The 17,854-nt window shown below is 36.5% G+C and overlaps 6 protein-coding genes across 6 annotated transcripts; 3 read left to right on the forward strand and 3 right to left on the reverse strand.

Moving 5' to 3' along the window:
• Positions 1 to 20: 20 nt before the first annotated feature.
• MONOS_13729 (uncharacterized protein) lies at positions 21 to 1,250 on the forward strand (the record flags this gene model as incomplete). Its single annotated transcript, XM_067866458.1, has 2 exons — positions 21 to 635; positions 720 to 1,250. 2 exons carry the CDS (start codon positions 21 to 23, stop codon positions 1,248 to 1,250), a joined length of 1,146 nt encoding a protein of 381 aa, XP_067724969.1.
• Positions 1,251 to 1,734: 484 nt separating this feature from the next.
• MONOS_13730 (uncharacterized protein) lies at positions 1,735 to 4,384 on the reverse strand (the record flags this gene model as incomplete). The annotated part of the gene is made up of 8 exons (XM_067866460.1): positions 1,735 to 1,811; positions 1,953 to 2,102; positions 2,228 to 2,374; positions 2,652 to 2,764; positions 2,987 to 3,511; positions 3,646 to 3,782; positions 3,836 to 4,113; positions 4,336 to 4,384. 8 exons carry the CDS (start codon positions 4,382 to 4,384, stop codon positions 1,735 to 1,737), a joined length of 1,476 nt encoding a protein of 491 aa, XP_067724970.1.
• Positions 4,385 to 4,426: 42 nt separating this feature from the next.
• MONOS_13731 (uncharacterized protein) lies at positions 4,427 to 6,559 on the reverse strand. Its single transcript, XM_067866461.1, has 4 exons — positions 6,455 to 6,559; positions 6,274 to 6,382; positions 5,692 to 6,194; positions 4,427 to 5,620 (listed from the first exon to the last, which is right to left on the reverse strand). The coding sequence occupies exons 2-4, from the start codon at positions 6,338 to 6,340 to the stop codon at positions 4,832 to 4,834; spliced, it is 1,359 nt and encodes a 452-aa protein (XP_067724971.1). The 5' UTR covers positions 6,341 to 6,382; positions 6,455 to 6,559; the 3' UTR covers positions 4,427 to 4,831.
• Positions 6,560 to 8,305: 1,746 nt separating this feature from the next.
• MONOS_13732 (uncharacterized protein) lies at positions 8,306 to 10,056 on the reverse strand. Its single transcript, XM_067866462.1, has 4 exons — positions 9,985 to 10,056; positions 9,821 to 9,848; positions 9,259 to 9,749; positions 8,306 to 9,200 (listed from the first exon to the last, which is right to left on the reverse strand). The coding sequence occupies exons 1-4, from the start codon at positions 9,985 to 9,987 to the stop codon at positions 8,448 to 8,450; spliced, it is 1,275 nt and encodes a 424-aa protein (XP_067724972.1). The 5' UTR covers positions 9,988 to 10,056; the 3' UTR covers positions 8,306 to 8,447.
• Positions 10,057 to 16,506: 6,450 nt separating this feature from the next.
• On the forward strand, positions 16,507 to 16,896 carry MONOS_13551 (uncharacterized protein; the record flags this gene model as incomplete). Its single annotated transcript, XM_067866264.1, has 2 exons — positions 16,507 to 16,570; positions 16,718 to 16,896. The coding sequence occupies 2 exons, from the start codon at positions 16,507 to 16,509 to the stop codon at positions 16,894 to 16,896; spliced, it is 243 nt and encodes an 80-aa protein (XP_067724973.1).
• Positions 16,897 to 17,029: 133 nt separating this feature from the next.
• Positions 17,030 to 17,755, forward strand: MONOS_13550 (uncharacterized protein; the record flags this gene model as incomplete). Its single annotated transcript, XM_067866263.1, has 1 exon — positions 17,030 to 17,755. One exon carries the CDS (start codon positions 17,030 to 17,032, stop codon positions 17,753 to 17,755), a length of 726 nt encoding a protein of 241 aa, XP_067724974.1.
• Between the last annotated feature and the right edge of the window lie 99 nt (positions 17,756 to 17,854).

Consider the following 17,854-nt stretch of genomic DNA (forward strand, 5'->3'; position numbering starts at 1 on the left):
TTCCCGCGCACCCGGAGTGTATGACGCTGGTTGACGAGAGTGCGTATGGGAGCTGGCGGGACTATCTGGTGACGATGACGGTGACAGGGGTGCTGGTGGAGCTGTGTGCGGAGCGGGAGCGGATTATTGGGAAGCCGGTTGTGGAAGGGATGATACAGCCGGACAGGACGATGAGCATCATGTTTATTGGGGAGAGGCTGTTTGGTAGGAGAGAGAAGAGAAGAGAAAAGGAGAGAAGAGAAGGGGGTATGGGTGTGGGTGGGGGTGGGCGTATAGTATGGGATGGAATGTCGTTGCATTTGAGCTTGGACAAGCAGAGAGAGAGGATGGACGAGTTTGTTGCGATAGGGGCGGTTGTGCCGCAGGAAAGTGTGCCGTCGATTGCTCTGCGGGATGCGACGTATGCGATTGGGCAAGTGTGCCACGGGAAAGGGATGATTGGGGTGTTTAGTATTTCGTATTGTGTGTTTGTGGACGAGTGGGAGTCTCTGCGGATGTGTGCGGTGGATCTTTCGGTGGGCCCGCTGGCAGCGTCGTCGGCGTTCCGGTGGATGTCGTATCTGCTGCAGGGGGGCATCGAGATCGCGTCTGGAAACTCCCTCCTTCCGCGTCGCGGCAGCACAGCCGCTTTGCATGTGCGTGCTCCGTCCTCTGATTCTGCGCATTCCACCTCTACTCGGCCTCAGGGCTATTCGAGCGGAGCACACAGGTCGGACTAGCCGCGCCAGGTGGCATGTGCGCAGAGAGTGTCTCCTCAGGCGGCGTGTGGCTCAGCCAGCGCCTCTGCACGGGCGTGTGCCTGCCTCTCTCCAGCAGCGACACGCAGCTTTGTGATTGTGCAGCCGTTCTACCAGCCGGAGCTGTCGCGTGTGCCGCACGGGCAGTTCTTTTCGAACTGCCAGGAGCACAACATCACGTTTGACTTTGAGGGGAAGTGCGGTGTTCTGTTCCAGCTGGAGTTGCATCTCATTGCAGGGGTTGTGGGGTTTGTTGCGTGCGAGCGGTCGGTGGAGCTTGCGGCGCGGACAGCAGCGCGAGCGCTGGAGACGGTGGCAGTGCAGATGCTGCACTGTGCGTTTGTTTCTGCGCTGAGCTGGGAAGAGAAGAAAAGGATGGAAAAGCTGGTGAATGTAGAGAATTGGGCTGCGGCAAGATGGACGGAGCTGGGGAGGCTGGCTGGGCTTGGGAGTGGACTTGTGAAAATTGCACGAGAGAAAGGAGATATGGCAAAGGCTGGTTTAAAAAACTAGGTGCGCATTGACACTGCAATTCCTCTGAAAATTTCATTTGATCTGTTTAAAGTTTTTTCCATTTTCATTCGAACTTTTTGGTCTTTTTTATGTTTTCAATTATCATGTTTGAAATTATGTTCTTTAGCGTAAGTTTTTTTGCATGAATTGAATTGTTACCATTTTTATTGCATAAACGATGTTTTTCGTTTTTCCATAAATAAATACATGCGCATGGAATTTTGAATTATCTGTTTTTAAAAATATGTCAATATTTTCTGTTCAATATGAAGATGTTTTTCCACTATCATTATCCTGAGAAAAGTCTCGTTAGCTATAAGATTTGTCATATTCAAAACAAAACATTGAAAATTCACAAATTATAACACACAAAACAAATAATTCCATTAAAAAAATGTTTGAAATGAGATAGTTTGTGCGAAGTGGAAGTTTCTTTCGATGTGAATGGCACATTCCAAAGGATGCCAAAAAAATTAGCTCATTCTTATTTTGTATCTTCAGGCCAGTCGTTTGTTCTCAAGCGTTTCTCTGTCTCTTTCAAGGGGTTCATCAGCTTGTGTGCTGTTTTAACAACAAAACAATTGACAAATTGAAGAATAAGTTTTGATAAACATGAAAACGTATTTTTTAAAAGTCATAAAAAAAAAGGGAAAAAATGAAAAACATTTGAAATTTCAATGCAATCATATTTGAAAAGCAAACTTTCAGCTATCTTCGCCTGCTTCAGCAGCTGTTCTCTCGGATCCGCTAAGAGATCGTCCTCGTTCGTTGTAATCATCTTTTGCAGCATCGATTCCTTCAACGTCCTAGCCCCAAGTTTCCCTCCGCTTCCATCTCCTTCTTTTAGCTGCTCTTGAATACGTCGAAATGCGGGTTTTCACACCACATCTTCTGTTCCCTGAATTGGTCTTTCTCCGACTTCCTGGACAGCGGATTCACTGCTTCCACGCAAAATGACGGATCTGCTGCTTTGACACGATAAGCCTTATCAACACATCTCAGGGCAACAAATCTCGATGCGCTGAGATTGTAAACGACATGTGCACGACCGTCGCTGTAACCGTATGCAATCTGGTTGATTGCCCTGTTGTACTCCACTTGCGTGTGGCATCCATTTGCACAATCTGGGGGAAAAAATCGTTGAGATAAAGTAATAATAAACAAAATAATTGCAATAAATAAAAACAGATAAATATGAGTAAAAAAAGCATGAAAAATTTTTCAATTGCAATAAAATACAGATAATTTTGTGAAATTCAATTGAACAAAAGTTGCAAACCAATTGGAGCAAGCATTTTTGAGCAGTCGTTCGTAAAAATGCATAACCTGCCTGTTTTATTTCCAAATTTCCCTCCGATACAATTGTTCCTATTCCCTCATCTGAGCATAATCCTTCCAAACCACCTGGGTTTGGTACAACGTGAGCAGATCGTGGCTCAAAAAATGATGCAGATAAAGCGGCTGAAGATACACCAGAAGGGGTGGTGGGAGGAAATAGAAGAAGTAGAAGAAGACTAAGTTAATTAATTAATAAAAAAATGTTTGAAAATAAAAAATAACCAATCAGAAATGAAGTGTGTTTACAGCTTGTAACCAATAAAATTCCAAGTAATTCGCTTAGAACTCTTGCTTCAACCTTTCCCCCTCTTCCCTTCTCAAATCAAACACCCATCCAATCCAGTGCTTTTTCAACTCTCTCTTTTTGTTTTTTTCCCCCCTCTCTCTTTGTTTCTCACATTTCCGGGTCGCTCTCTTCCAAAAGCCCGCTCTCTTCCAATAGCCCTTCGCCTTCATCTCCATTCTGGTTTGCGCTTGTGCCACTGCTCGCCCCATTCGCTTCCTGAATTGCTGAGTCTTTGTTCAGATCGTCTCCCATCACATACATCTTCTCTCGCTCGCTCAGCGAGTGCATTCTTGTCCCTTCTCCTTCTCCTTCTCCTTCTCCCTCTATTTTCCTTTCCCTTTCCTCTTCTTCTCCTTCATCTTCAGTGCCTTTCTGGAACAAGTCTTCGTCGTCTTCCTCAAACCGGTCGTCACTCGTATGCATCGTTCGCATCGGGCTTTGCCTGTTTATCTCTTTTTCTCGCTCTTCATTCTCTTCGTCGTCTGAGTCCGCTGTGCTGTCCAATTCGTCCTCTCCAGCAATTCCAGGCCGCATGCGCTTCAGCGTCGATTGAAGTGAAGAGAGCAGCAGAGAAGAATGTGCTGTCGATTTCTTTTCAATCTCGTCAACCGACTTCAGCGGAGTGCCACCAGGTGAACTGAAACGAGACAGGGAGTGTTTGCGAAACAAGAACGATGCAGTTTTAACATATATACATGAATTTATATTTTGAACAATGCAAAAATAATTTTTATCGTTAATTTTACTTCAAAGATTAAAAGATGTACAAACCGTTTAATAGTTGTTGATCTTAGCTTTTGTGAACCAGCAATAAGATCTTGCATTTTTATTGAAAGAGTATTCAGCGTCGATGGGTTTGTTCTGTTTTGATTAACTGGTGTATTTAACATTGTTAAAGCTCTCTGATGCTAAAAACGCAAAACAAGCACAATTATCAATAAATGATGAAAAACAAACAAACTTTCGGTTTTGGATTATGCGCCACAGGTAATGGAGGAGCTACAGGTATTGAAGAAACTTGTGTAACTGGAGGAAGAGGTGGTGCTTGAGGAATAGTTGAAGTTTGCGCTGATGCAGCTTCTTGACGAACAGGAAAAGGAGATGTTTGAACGGAAGTCTCCACCATTTCATTTTCTGTTCGTTCTTTTGAAGTTGCTTCTTTCTCCTTTTGAACGTCAGCAAGAAGCTTTCTCAATTTAGCAATCTCATCTTCTTTTTCCTTTAATAAAGATGCAGGATCTTGAATTTGTGCGACTCATTGCACATCTGAAAAAGCGCAAGTTTCTTGATTCGAAGTTTTATTTGTTGGAAAGGCTGCGTTCTTTTTTTGCTTTAATTATTCATAAATCATCAAATTAATCAAATGCAAAATGTTGAAAATAAAATTACCATCAAAGAAACAAAGCAAATGCATATGAAAACAATGTTAAGAAACTCCTAACAAATATAAACTCCGCATACCGGCATTACAACCAAGAGTAATTTGAAGTGAGATGCCCTTTATTAACATATTTATTCTTATCAAATACTTTTAAAAAATATGAAAATTCAATGAAAATATCAATACATACATATTATTAAAAAGAAAAGATTTAAAATGAAATGAATTTTTAAAAGAAAAAATTTTCAAATTATGAAGAAACGAAAAACTTCAAAAAAATTTATTCTTCCATTTAAAAATCAATACAAATTGTAACATATAAATAAAGAGTATAAACATTAAAAAAATGAAGAGAAATTAAACGAATCCTTCGAAAATTGCAAAAAAATAAATAAACGTTGGAGATGCAAGAAAAGATGAGGAAATAATGATTGTGAAAAAATATTCAACTCCTAATTTCTCACAGTAATCCAAAAAAATTAAAAAATTCAAAAAAATTCAAAAAAATTCAAAAAATTCAAAAAAAATCAAAAAAATCAAAAAACCATCATCAAATTTCATAACTTCTTATGTGAGCTACACGAAAACAAGATATTTGATTATTCTTCTGTTATTTCTAAACACATAGGAGTTGAAGAAAGCAATGAAACACAAGCTCACCAGCCAATCTTCGTATCCTTCTTCCTCCATCATTTCAATCACTTTCCTTTTCAGCTCTTTCCGTTTGGCTTCCTCTCTCTCTTTTTCGCTCTTCACACTCAGCCTTTTTGCAAGGCCCCTGAACACATACAAACAGCCACTGGCTTCTTCTTTTGCCACTTCTGACCGAACAACCTCGCTCAAAGCAACGCCAATCGCTCCTTTGTCCAGCAAGCAGTCAATTTGTGAGGCTTGGCTTTTGATCATCGCATGGAACAGCTGAAAACAGAGTCTGGCGATGCTTCCTTGGCATGCCCTTGTGGCCCAAAACACTCGCACAACGCATTCAACCAGCCCTTCGTGCTCTTTCGTCTGATATTTGCACACAAAGAAGTAAACATCCAATGAGCGGAGCCACCTCTCAATAATCATGATTTCACTCTCTGCACTTCTTTCTTTCTTTTCTTTCTTTTCTTTCTTTTCTTCCTTTTCTTCTTCCTCTCTCTTCCATTCCAAACTCCTAACCAGCTCTTCCAATTCTCTTGTTGCTTCCTTCACAAAATGCAGCTCATTCACAATGGCATCCTCCAAATTTCTATCAACTTGAAATCGATAAATCAAAAACTGCCAAGCAGACTGACAAGCAAGTTGAGTGAGATTGTGATGTTCCTGGTGATATTTGATGATTTCTTTGATCTCATTCAGATACAATCCTTTCTCTATTTTCTATTTTTTTTCGAAAAAAGAAAGAAATAATTATTCAGAAATAAAATAAAATAAAATTACAACTCACATACTTGATTTGCCCCAATATTGCCCAAAGCAAGCAACGCCATTTCCACATCTTTCTGAACCTCCTCATTTTCTTCCTTGTTTGCAGCATATTTGAGAATACACTTCACATAGATTGTTAGCAATTCTTTTGGTATTCTATCGTAATTATCAAGAAGAAGAAAATAGCATTCGATGATGTCGATTTGAAGCTTTTCATCTCTATTCTTTTTTTTCTTCTCTTCCTTTAAAGCCGTCTTTGTTAACCTTTGACACAACAAAGAATTGATAAAACAGCCACTTCTAATCATTTTCATATTAACAAAACATCCGATGTACTTCAACAACAATAATGAATTTTTCATTGTCATTTTCTTTTCTTCAATCATTTTATTAACTTCTTCGAACAGATTTTTTCTGTCCATTGTCCCAAATTCTTCTTCGTTCATTTCCTTCATTGCTTCATTCATTTCTTCAACTTTCTTTTTCTGTTCAATTTCCGAACAATGCCCCAGTTCGTCGAACAACGCTTCAAAAAACAAGAAAGAAAAGAAATAAAAGTCAGAAATTCAACCATCATAAATTCAAAAACAACATTGCTCACAAACTCAAAAACTGTTCAACATAAAAGCTGTTTTGAACTTCATCTTCATCCTCATCATTATACGAGCTCATTTTATTTATAACTTATATTTTCCTATTCGTTTAAAATTGTTACTTGCCCGACAAAATAAAAGATAAATACAAACATCGATTATAACCAAGCAAACATGAAAGAACGCAACAAACTATTTTGTATTTGCTTTACAACAAGATGCACAAAGAAAGTGCTATGAAATTACTGTGCTCAGTTGACTAAGTCCAGGAATGAAAATCTTTTGTTCTTTTTTGATCGAACCAACTTTAATTCAATAAATTCAGAAAGATTTTTTTTTGTACTTTTGAAATCCTTTTTCGATCAATCCCCATCTTATATAAACATTTTCCTTTTCAAATAAGGTGGCAACATTTTGAAATAGAGGTGGAAAAACAAGAAATAATGATTCATGAAGAGAAAGTTCTTTCTATTTAATTAATTGAATGAATCGGACCATAAACATCAAAAGAACAAGTTGCTTTCATTTTATGGAATTAATGTATAAAGAGTGTTTTTTTGAGCAAGCATGAAGAACAGGATTGACTGTTGAAGAAGAAATATTCAAAACACTGAAAGTTAAAAAATCATTTAATTGATGAGGCAAAGACCAAATGCTTCAACCGCAAGAAAGGAAAAAATAATTTGGAAATAAGAATTAAAATACAAAATATTCAAAGATTTGTCCAAACAACGCTATTACAAAATTGAATGTTCTACATTGTTGCGTAAGATATACATAACCTTTCGTTTTACATGTGATTTTTCAAAAACCTTAGATGACCAAAGCCATTGGATTTTGGAGGAAAGGAAATTTGACAAGGAATTATGCGGAGACAACTCTGCACCGAAGTGAATGCAGAAAGAATACAGGAAAGGTTTGTTTTTTTTTTTTTTTTTTTTTTTTTTTTTTTTGCTCATGAAAATTTGAATGCGTTTCAAATAGAAAGAAATCACCTGTTAAAATCCGTTTTCCCTGAACAGAGCGACGAGAAATACAATCATTTTGATCCATATTTTGATGATCATTTATCACCAAAATGATCTTCATTGAATGATAAAGAGACGATTTCGCATTTTGACATCCATCATCACATGGAATGGCACATGAGAACAAAAGTTCATCTGATCGAATGTTTTGTAATATTTCCTCTTTTTTGTGCTTAAGAAGTGACATTCAGAAGAAGTGCCTCTTTCTTTCGTTTGTTTGCGATGCAACTCACAGAATGTTTCTTCTTCTGCTTTGTCTTCGCTGAGCATGCCTCCATTTGTGCATTCCACCCCGCAGCGGATAAACATTCGGAAAAGGTTGTTCAATCACAATTTCTACGAATGAAATTGAACTCTTCAAATGATCTCGATTTGTCTATCGTTCAAAACAACAATAAGAAGTCTTCCAGACATATTGAATTTTCATCTAATATTTCATCTGCATCAACAAGCGAATAACAACAAATTACTTTTCCTCCTCCTCCTCCTCCTCCTCCTCCTCCTCCTCCTCCTCCTTCTCTTTCTTTCTTTTTCCTCTTCTTCCTCTTCGTCCTCCTCTTCTTCTTCTCCTTCTCCTTCTTTTCCTTCAAATCCTTCATCATCTTTCTTCAACACTTTGATCATTTCCATTGCATATCTTCTTCTTCCACTTCTTCATTCTTTGAGAAGTCTTCCTTTCTCTCACCCATATGGAATTGACTGTGAATTGTATATTCTTAATCACTGTTTGCCAAGGCACATTGAAATACGAAACAGAAAGAGAAAATGGGAAAAAGAAAGTGAACATTTTTGTATGAGAAAATGCAATCAACTCTTCAATAGCCAAAAGAAAACATCTTCATCTTTCCATTTGCATTCATCTTTGAAACTCCTTATTTGGCTGCAGGGTTTTAATTTCTCATCTTCAGTTTCAATGAGATCATATGAAACAAAGAAAAGCCAGGGAAGAATCCGAAGGATTATTAACTCCAAAAAGGATAAGAAAAGAGACTTTTCAAGTTAAATGAACAAATGAATGTAATTTATTTTTTTCTTTTTCTTTTTTGAAATTGGGAAAAATAATCAATTTAAAATATTCATATGAATATTTTGTGTGAAACGAAAAAAAAAAGAAAAAATTCAGTTATCGAATTTAAAAGTGTGATGCATTTTGTTTCCTTAAACACTTATAAAATAGTCAGAAATATTCAACGATAGTCCATGATAATATCGTCTGTTAAGAAAATCAAATTTTTCATGAAAGCTTGTGATGATGTCTTCGTATCCTTCTTCTTCCATCTTTTCAGTCACTTTCCTTTTTGAAGCTTTTCTTTTCGCTTCTTCCATTTCATCATCTTCCTCTTCTTTCAATCTTCTTGAAACTTTCAAAAAAAGTACTAAGCTTTCATATGCCATTTTTTCATTCAACGCTGGCAGTTGTATCCCTTGAAAAACAGCATCTACAGCTCCTCCCTTCACAAAAGCTTCAACTTTTATAGCTTTGTTTCCTGCTGCAGTTTCCAATAAATAAACACAATGATAATGAATTCCATTGCATTTCTCCTTTGTGGCTTGAAATACTTGAACAATGCTTCCAATAAGCCCAGAAAATTCTTCTCTCTGCAATTTACACATTTCGAAGAAAAAATTCAAAGATTCGATCCATCTCAATAAAGCAAGCTCTTCTTCACTTTCTTCTTCTTTCTCTCTCTTCCAATCCACATTTCTTGTCAGCTCTTCGATTTCTCTTGCTGCCTCTCTCGCAAAATGCAGATCATTCACAATCACTTCTTCTAAATTCTCATCGAAATATAATCTGTCTATCAAAAACTTCCAAGCACACCGATAGGCAAGATGTGAAAGATTTCGATGTTCCTGATGATATTTGATAATCTCTTTGATTTCATTCATATAAAGTTCTTGTTCGATTGGCTGATGAAAAAATAAGAAAAAATTGATTAAATTAAAAAGAAAATAACATTGTTCATACACAAATTCCAATGTTATGCAAAGCCAGAAAAGCTATTTCCACTTCATTACGAGCTTCCACGCTTTCCTCTTTCTTCAACGCAGCTTTCACGAGGCAAGGCACGCAAATCGACAATAATTCATGGTTGAAAATAAAGCTCAGAGAAAAAAAGCATTCGCAAAGATCAACAAGAAGTTTTTCATCCTTTTCATCTATTTTTTTGTTCTCCGCAATTATCATCTGTTCAAATCTTTTGTTCAACGAAGATTCTTTAAAGCTACGTGTCCATGCATTTTTTAGAACTTTGCAATATCCAACACGCTTCAACAATAAAAGCACATTTCCCATTGACAGTTTCTTATCTTCAATCATTTTGTTCATTTTGTAAAACAGTTCTTTCGTGAAAACAGACTTGAATTCCTCTTCATTCATTTCATAAACAATTTTATTCATCTCTTCGATTATCCGTTTCTGCCCGTTCTCATCACAATCTTCAAGCTCAGAAAACAATTCTTCAAAAAAACAAAGAAAAACAAAAATAAATCCATTCATCGAGAACTCAAATCCAACAATAAACACAAACCATTAAACCTTTCAGTTCCACTCGTTGTCTGCATTTTTGAAAATGCATTGCGAACAAAAAACAACGAAAATTCGTCATTCGAATTGAATTCAGATATCATTGGATAAAAGAAATCGGCGCAAAACAAAAACTCAAAGCAACCATGAAAGCATAAGTCGTTATACCATTCTGCGTTGTTAGTGTTATTTGACAAGGCGTTACAAAAAAAGAAAGAAAGAAAAAACGATAAATATTTTTCTGGTTTGTTATTATGGATTTATGATCATCAGATTTGAAAGAATAAAAATATTCCTTGTTGAAATGAGAGATAGATGAGCGGATATTTTATGCAGAGCAGGCGATATTGTTACGTGTGGTGCAGCAGGCAATGATGGAATTGGGCAAGATAATTTTATGAAAAGCATCTTTGAAGGAAATTCATATTCCAAAATAATGGATGAAAATAATGATATATGCGTTTTTTATTATTTTTGTTCATTTTAAAGATTCTTCCCTCTGTGGCCTTCTCAGAGCGCAAGAATCTGATAAATAATATAAATGGTTATGCCTTTGCTTTTCTGAGGAGAATTTCAAAAGAGAACTGGATTCTGAGTACAATCAGCTAATGTGAATCGCATATTTTAATATTCAGAAAAAAGAGGGGATGAAAATAAATTCAATTTCAAAGCATTTTGATGAGAGCGAAATGGAATGACAACAATTGGACGGTTATTGGAAAAAAATAAATCAGAAATGTTTTATTCTAATAAAAAAGTTGATGATAACATCAAAAGCAGAATATTTGTGTGGGAATAAAGGATGATGGAGAAAGAAGCACATGGAAACAATGGAAAATGAGATTTTCATCATCAGTAATTAAACAATCCTCTGCATTTGCGAAAAAGATGGCAGGTGTGTTCTTTTGAGGAATTTTGTAATCAATGCAAAACCAATTTCATTTTTATTTTATAAATCTTTTTTCCATTCCAGCCAACAGCATTTTTTTTATTGAGTGTGATTCCCGGGGACAATCCATTTCAAGCAGCATTTTTGTGGGCAGTGAGTTTTCTTCTCCTTCTCCTTCGATCTCTTCATTGACGATATTTTTTTAATTTGACTGATGGAAAGAACGCCTTCTTCGTATTTGAGAATTTGTTGTTTGAATAACCATAAAATTCTAATGTTGCAACATAAAATAAATCTTCCTTCTCTTGCTGCAGTTGTCTGTTATGAAATTCAAATCTGTTCATCATGCCTACATTTTCTTCAAATGAGTCTTTCTCACCTTTGTCGCCTAGCTCGTTCAAAGAGCATCATCGAGCTCATTTCATTCCATTTCTCTCTCAGATGCCCCTTCTTCTTTTTCTTCTTTCGTTTTCTTTTTCATATCTGCTGATGCGAGAATTTTGTTTGCGAAAGCAGTCATTGTGTTGAACTCTGATCATTCAGCATTAACTTCATCATCATCATCATCATCATCATCTTCTTCTTCTTCTTCTTCTTCTTCTTCTTCTTCTTCTTCTTCATCGAATTCTTCTCTACCTTCTCCTTTTAATCGCTCTCATTCAGATCTTAAATACTCCTTCTTCGACTTATTCGTGATCTTCTGTTTTCCCTGTAATCTTTCTCTTCTCCAATGTCCACTCACATGAGTATTAACTCTGTCCTCTCCATCGAAAACCCTTCCTTCAGAGCGAAGTTCATCATTCGCACAAGTTCTTCCTGCTAAATGAAGCCATGCGTCTGTGAGTTATTGACTTCAACATCAGAAAGAATCCCCTCCCACACTTCACAATCTTCGAGCACATCCTCAGATTCTCCTTGTGAGGAACCGACTTTGTGAATAGAGACATCAATGGGTGGTGACTTTTCTGCGTCTGTAACTTCCACCATTCGACAAGACTCATCCACACTCTCCTCGTCGCCGTGTCGCTTCCTCGCGAGATTGCAATGTGCAGAGCATTCGTAATGGCTCGTTAACGACCTGAACCTCCTTCCTTATTCGCACTTTAACAACTTTCTCTTCTGAGCAGCTGTTTTATTCAAACAAACATATACAAGTTCGCTTCATGTTAATATTCTCCACATTTCATAAAACAAAAATTGTCTATTTTTATTATATCATCTGTTAGATCAGAAAAAGAGATTGATAAGGAGACAAAAACGTTGAACCATAAGCAAGGAAATCTTAAAGATGCTATCAGAAAAGATGAAAATTTGAAAAAGATGGAAGAAATGAGACAGTTTATGTTGTGGTTTGTTTCTCTGTTTTCATTAATGGAAATGTGTCAATAGGTGTTGCAAATAACTCATTTTAGTAGTTTTCTTGAGGTTTTAAAAAAAGCAAACATTCTTGCATTACATCAATAAAACAAAAATTGCATCATTATTTTCTGTTTGTGAACGTGAAATATTTTCGTATTTTCAAAAGTTTTTCATTTAAAACATTTAAACTTTATGCAACATTAAAAAAATATCTTGACTTTTCTTTCTTATTTAAATTCCGAAATTATTTATCACTTACAAAGACGATTACATGCGAGTGAAATGAGCCATTAATCATATTAATAAAATATACATAAATACTTAATCAAATGGAACATAAATGATTATCTTCATTTCACTAATAATCTTTCTTATTAACAAAAAATAAACTCCAGATAAACAAAGTTTTCACTATAAAAACTAAAGATTAATTATATACGTTTACAACAACTTCTAAAGCTTAAAAAGAGTTAACATTTTCGAAAATAAATTGAACGAATATGTGGATGTTACAATAAAGAAGGTTATTAAAAAGTTTTTAGCATTGCACTTAAAAATAGCAATAAAGTGTAAATTTCACACCTCATTTGTGAAGTATTTAAGTGCTGCGTTATTAAATCCAAAGATAAACTTTCAATTTGCAGGCATTAAAGTTTTGTGCAAAAAATATTGAAATAAAAATTTAATAATGGGACAGATCACAAATATTTATTCTTGATATTTTATGTTGATATCTAAAAAAACTGTTCCACCCAAAAGTGTTGTTTTTTTATGTTATTTATTATCACTTATTATCATGAATGAAATCATGAAATTGGAGAAGGTATTTTCTTTCACTTATGCCGAAAGAAATATTAATGAGCACGCAAAATAATTAAAGGCCGAACTGCAATGCAATCACAGGAATGGGACAAGATAAAGGGAGGAAGATTAATCAGACTTTGGAGCGCATGCTTGCTGGAAGGACAAAAGAGCATTATAAAGATTTGAAGAAAGATCGAGGGAAGATGGAGCAAAGCGAATGAGCGAAGAACAGCGTATAGCTTGCAGATGTGTGATGAAGGAGCAACTGGATTCATGCATAATCAGATTGAGTTCTGTGAATCAGGTCAAATTCAGAAGCAATGTTTTTTTTGTCAAAAAGAAATCGGAACCCTGGAGTCAGATCGAAGCCTATTTGACATGACAAATCGATAATATTTTGTCAGTCATTTCTGATCAACAAAACCCATTATTAATTTTATATATTAATTTTATTGATAAATAAAAAATGGAAACAACATAATTATCTTTGGCAATTCCAAAATATTTCTTTTTCAATTTTTGAATTTGTTTAAGAAACCATTTTTAAAAAAAACTATCTACAAATATTTTTAATAACTCTTTATTGCTGATTCAATGCAAGTTCAAAAAGCAATAAATCTTTTTAACTGCAATGTCGCCTCTGAAAATCAATAAAATATTTTCTGTTTTGCAGTAGATGAAGTTGAGGTTCCATTCAGCACACTTTTCGAATAGTGTCAACTTTTTAATGGGACTTTTTTACTTATTGGCACTTTTTATGTTTGAAGCTGCAAATCAATAAAAAGTCCCCAATGAATTTCAACACATACACCACACTTTTTAACTAGTTTCAGCAGATACTTTTGCAGTTTGTTTTTATATTTTTATTCATTAGTCATTGAGAAATTTCGTTTTTTTGTTAAATTTGAATGGACATTTACCAGCCAACCAGGCAACGCCCATGAAATCGGGGACATGCTTTGAGTAGCTTTTACTAGGATCAATCTATTTTTATATTCTTTTTTTTAACAAACACTATTTTCTTGATTTTTTCGCATTTCAAATTTTCATCAACATGATAACATTAAACTGTTTATTTCTTTATTAATATTATGAAATGATAAAAATAAAAATATGATATGAAAAACAAATACTCTTTTAATAAAGTGTTGTAAAAATAGAACATAGTTTATTTATTTATGTCTAGAACAGCAAAATGGTCCCAACTGCTTTTGATCTTTAATAAAACTATTGTTGTTTTGATGATTTCTTCATAATAAAAAATTTTTTATATTCATATTTGAATGTATATCATTATTAAAGTGTTTGTTTTTCATATCATATTTTTATTTTTATCATTTCATAATATTAATAAAGAAATAAACAGTTTAATGTTATCATGTTGATGAAAATTTGAAATGCGAAAAAATCAAGAAAATAGTGTTTGTTAAAAAAAAGAATATAAAAATAGATTGATCCTAGTAAAAGCTACTCAAAGCATGTCCCCGATTTCATGGGCGTTGCCTGGTTGGCTGGTAAATGTCCATTCAAATTTAACAAAAAAACGAAATTTCTCAATGACTAATGAATAAAAATATAAAAACAAACTGCAAAAGTATCTGCTGAAACTAGTTAAAAAGTGTGGTGTATGTGTTGAAATTCATTGGGGACTTTTTATTGATTTGCAGCTTCAAACATAAAAAGTGCCAATAAGTAAAAAAGTCCCATTAAAAAGTTGACACTATTCAATTTTGAGCCAAACAAATGCAAAAAGTCACATGACATAAGCGATAGAAATATTCAATAGGCTGTTATTTTAATAAGATGAAAGGATGTTCAGTCAGCAGAAAACTCGAAAATTGGCTTTTGAGAAGAGATGACCTTGAAGCTTGTTGATTGCAGTTCTTCATTTGTTAACAAATCACCTATTTTCGAAGCAGATGAACTAAGTGCTGCGAGATATGAAAACGAACTGTTTATTAAATCATCCGACTTGACGAAGAATATCGCAAACGCCGATCTCACATTTGTGACTGGAAATCTAGCAGATGTTTCACACATTTCCATGAAAGGATATGATAGAAGCGATACAGAAAATGCATTCCATTGATCTATTTTTGGCTCAAACTGGGATCGGATATATTTGTTGGATGTGAAGGAAAAGATACAGGCGCCTGTGGATTTTCTGGTCATCCTTGCCTGTCATAGTTCATTTTCTTACGTGATTGCCTGAAGGAAACGAAAGGGATGTTAACATCATTTGAAAAGGAATTCTCCAAAAAAGCAATGATCTCAATGGAATTTTTGTGAAATCGGACAAAAGCGAAGAGCTCTTTTCTTTGGAACGTCACGCTTCAATCAAAGAAGCAGAAAGCGACAATAATGATTCAAATTATTGCAACATTTGAGATATTTAACTTTATTGTTGTTCCTTCGTCATCCACTTGCGGAGTCAGTACATTGCTGCATATTGGATCAAGCGAAGGATCGTTGACTTTTAAAGAATGCTCATTCACTAAAAAGGGGACGATAAAGAAGAAATTATAAACTTTGGGCTTATTAAAGCAGATGGAGGCACAGCTCAATTAGAATTTGTGACTATGCAATCGCTATCATTATCAAATGATATTGTTTCTGCACAGTTATCAACAATATTGAATTTGAAAAACGTGACAATGAAGAATATTCAGCTGGAAGGAGTTCAAATTGCACATAGCGAAGAGTACAGCTGATGGAAAAATATGGATCAGTGAAGTTGGACAGATTATTGTTATTGAGTTGAGCTAATCCAAGAAGTTTTCCAAAATATTACAAAAATGCGAGGTACATCCTGTATGAGTATCCACTTGCTCGAGCCTCCTTCATTTGCTCTCGATCGCCTCTGCTCCACCATCAAGTGCAGACACACCATCCTCGCAATCTCTTCAAACATAAAGATCGAGAGTTTCTTCTTTCTCATTTGCCAGTCTTTTTCGCATTTAAACAGTGGTGTTATGCTCAACGCGGATGAATACCAATAAATCTTCTTTGTTCAGTTTGCTTCTTCAGCTTCCTCATCAGCCACCTCTCCAGCTTCACGCAAAGTGCTCCTCAACTCCTCATTGATCGCTGTCAAGAATAGCCACTTGAGAATCGATAATGGTTCCATCCTGCATCTTTCATTTGCTCTCCTGCCTTTCCTCTTCTTCGCTACCGAAAACATCGCACTCTCAAAGATGACACTCCAATACCTCTATCAGTTTGGCTAGGCCTCCGAGATACGCTGCTGCAAGAGATCCTCGGCACAAAGCGTGGAAGCCGAGCATCTGGTGTTTTTGTTGTGCAGTATCTTCAGAATCCGTGCGACAGCCACTGGATACATTGCTTCTCTTCCGGCTCGTCTTTTTATGACAAAAAATTCACTCGAACAAACTTCCGATCTTCTGAATGTTCTGCGACTTTCCCTCACACTTGCAATGCATTCCATCTTCCACCAACAAAGCATAAGAACAGTCACAACAAGGAAGCATTGAAAGTTCAAATAAAGCAGCCAATCAATAACGAGATATGCTATTTAAGAGAGCTCCCAACGAATGTTCATCAGTGGCAAACGGAAACAACGGAGATTTCATTTATTTGTTTCTTTGTTCAACTTAACAACCTCCATCATCAATCACTCCATGACAAACCCGTCAAAGGTGCGTCGTCTGTCTCTTGTGATGCAGTACGCATCGACGAAGCAAAGTTTGTAAGCAACTGGCCCTTTTCTTGCAGCAACACTTTAGCCAGTGACTATCCATCTGTATTCCGAAATGTCATTAGCTCCGATGAGGAATCACTAACGCTGGTGAGTTTGATAAAATGTGACGACACTTCAACATCTTTTTTTAGTGGATCCACAACGAGGAGTGCATCCTGGCCTGAATCATCTGCAACCTCAACCCTCCATTCTTCTTCTCCGTGCTGCTGTATGCTGCAGACCAGGAGGATGGCAGCCACATGGTGCTCACCATCCTCCTCTCGTTCATCCTGCCCAGCTTCTTCGCATTCCTTCTCGTCACAAGCATTGATGGCGCGAATGTGATTGAAAGACACGAGTTCGCAGATGATATGTGAAAGTTGGAGAATAAAACTCGGGAGCGCGTCCCCACTGGCCATATTTGCCTCAGCACACTCCTTTCCAATGATCTCGCTGTAACGTTTATGTTTGACGCGGTTGATGGCGTGCTGTGTGCAACATCGCACTTCGTCCTCAAAAACAGGCCAGAGCCTGCCAGCGCTGCCCACCCAGCCGAGGCTGCCACACCGGCACTCCCGTCCTGGCTCGTGCTTTTCCTCGTTGTCTTCAGCCAGCTGTTCATAGCTGTTTTGGATGTGCGGAGGTGGAAAGCAAAGAACGAAAACAAGAGCTTGAAGTGGATCTTGGCTGACGCAGCGCAGAACGATCCAAAGGCGTTTGAGACGGTTGCGATGGAAATGTCATTTGAAGAGCAGAGGCGAAGAACAGAGAGGGAGGCAGAGAAGAAAAATGATGAAAGAATCAAGAAGAGGGTGTATGAGAAAAGCTTGGGACACTCAGAATCGTCAGAGCATTTGTTGAGTGAGAGTGGCTCAACAGAATATATTTTGGGGAGAGACTCAGACAAGAACCCTGAATGGGCACTGGAGAAAGAAGAAGAGGAAGAGATCCGAAAGAGATCTCCTTCACCATCCATTTCATCCACTTCCACCACAGACACTTCAGATACTGACACGACATTTGTTCAGGGAGAAGAACTGTGCCCCACCACCTCGTCGATGTCGAATCTGGTGGATGCAATGGCCTGTTCGTCTCCTCATGAGAAATTGATTGTGGATCTGAGGGATTCACTGTTCATGCTGCTTCATGGAAGGAATGAGACAAAGGAGATAAAGATAGTGAGTTTTTAAGACAGAATGCTTTTTTATTTAAAAAAGACATGAAAGGATTCATACATGAAACTCTGATTTGAATACATAAAGTGTTTTCAATAGTGACAAAATGAAAGA

Source organism: Monocercomonoides exilis (genome assembly GCF_001643675.1).
Source record: "Monocercomonoides exilis strain PA203 chromosome Unknown scaffold31-1199392, whole genome shotgun sequence".
NCBI classification, from domain to species: Eukaryota; Preaxostyla; order Oxymonadida; family Polymastigidae; genus Monocercomonoides; species Monocercomonoides exilis.

Excerpts from the sequence above, each read along its gene's own strand:
- MONOS_13731 (XM_067866461.1), bottom strand. The coding sequence starts at position 6,340 with ATGAGCTCGTATAATGATGAGGATGAAGATGAAGTTCAAAACAGCTTT. Across the intron at positions 6,195-6,273 it reads TTATGTTGAACAGTTTTTGA|CGTTGTTCGACGAACTGGGG; the intron begins GTTTGTGAGCAA and ends TGTTTTTTGAAG. Across the intron at positions 5,621-5,691 it reads GCAATATTGGGGCAAATCAA|AAAATAGAGAAAGGATTGTA; the intron begins GTATGTGAGTTG and ends GAAAAAAAATAG.
- MONOS_13732 (XM_067866462.1), bottom strand. Across the intron at positions 9,750-9,820 it reads TGGAACTGAAAGGTTTAATG|AATTGTTTTCTGAGCTTGAA; the intron begins GTTTGTGTTTAT and ends GTTTTTTTGAAG. Across the intron at positions 9,201-9,258 it reads TGCATAACATTGGAATTTGT|CCAATCGAACAAGAACTTTA; the intron begins GTATGAACAATG and ends TTTTTTCATCAG.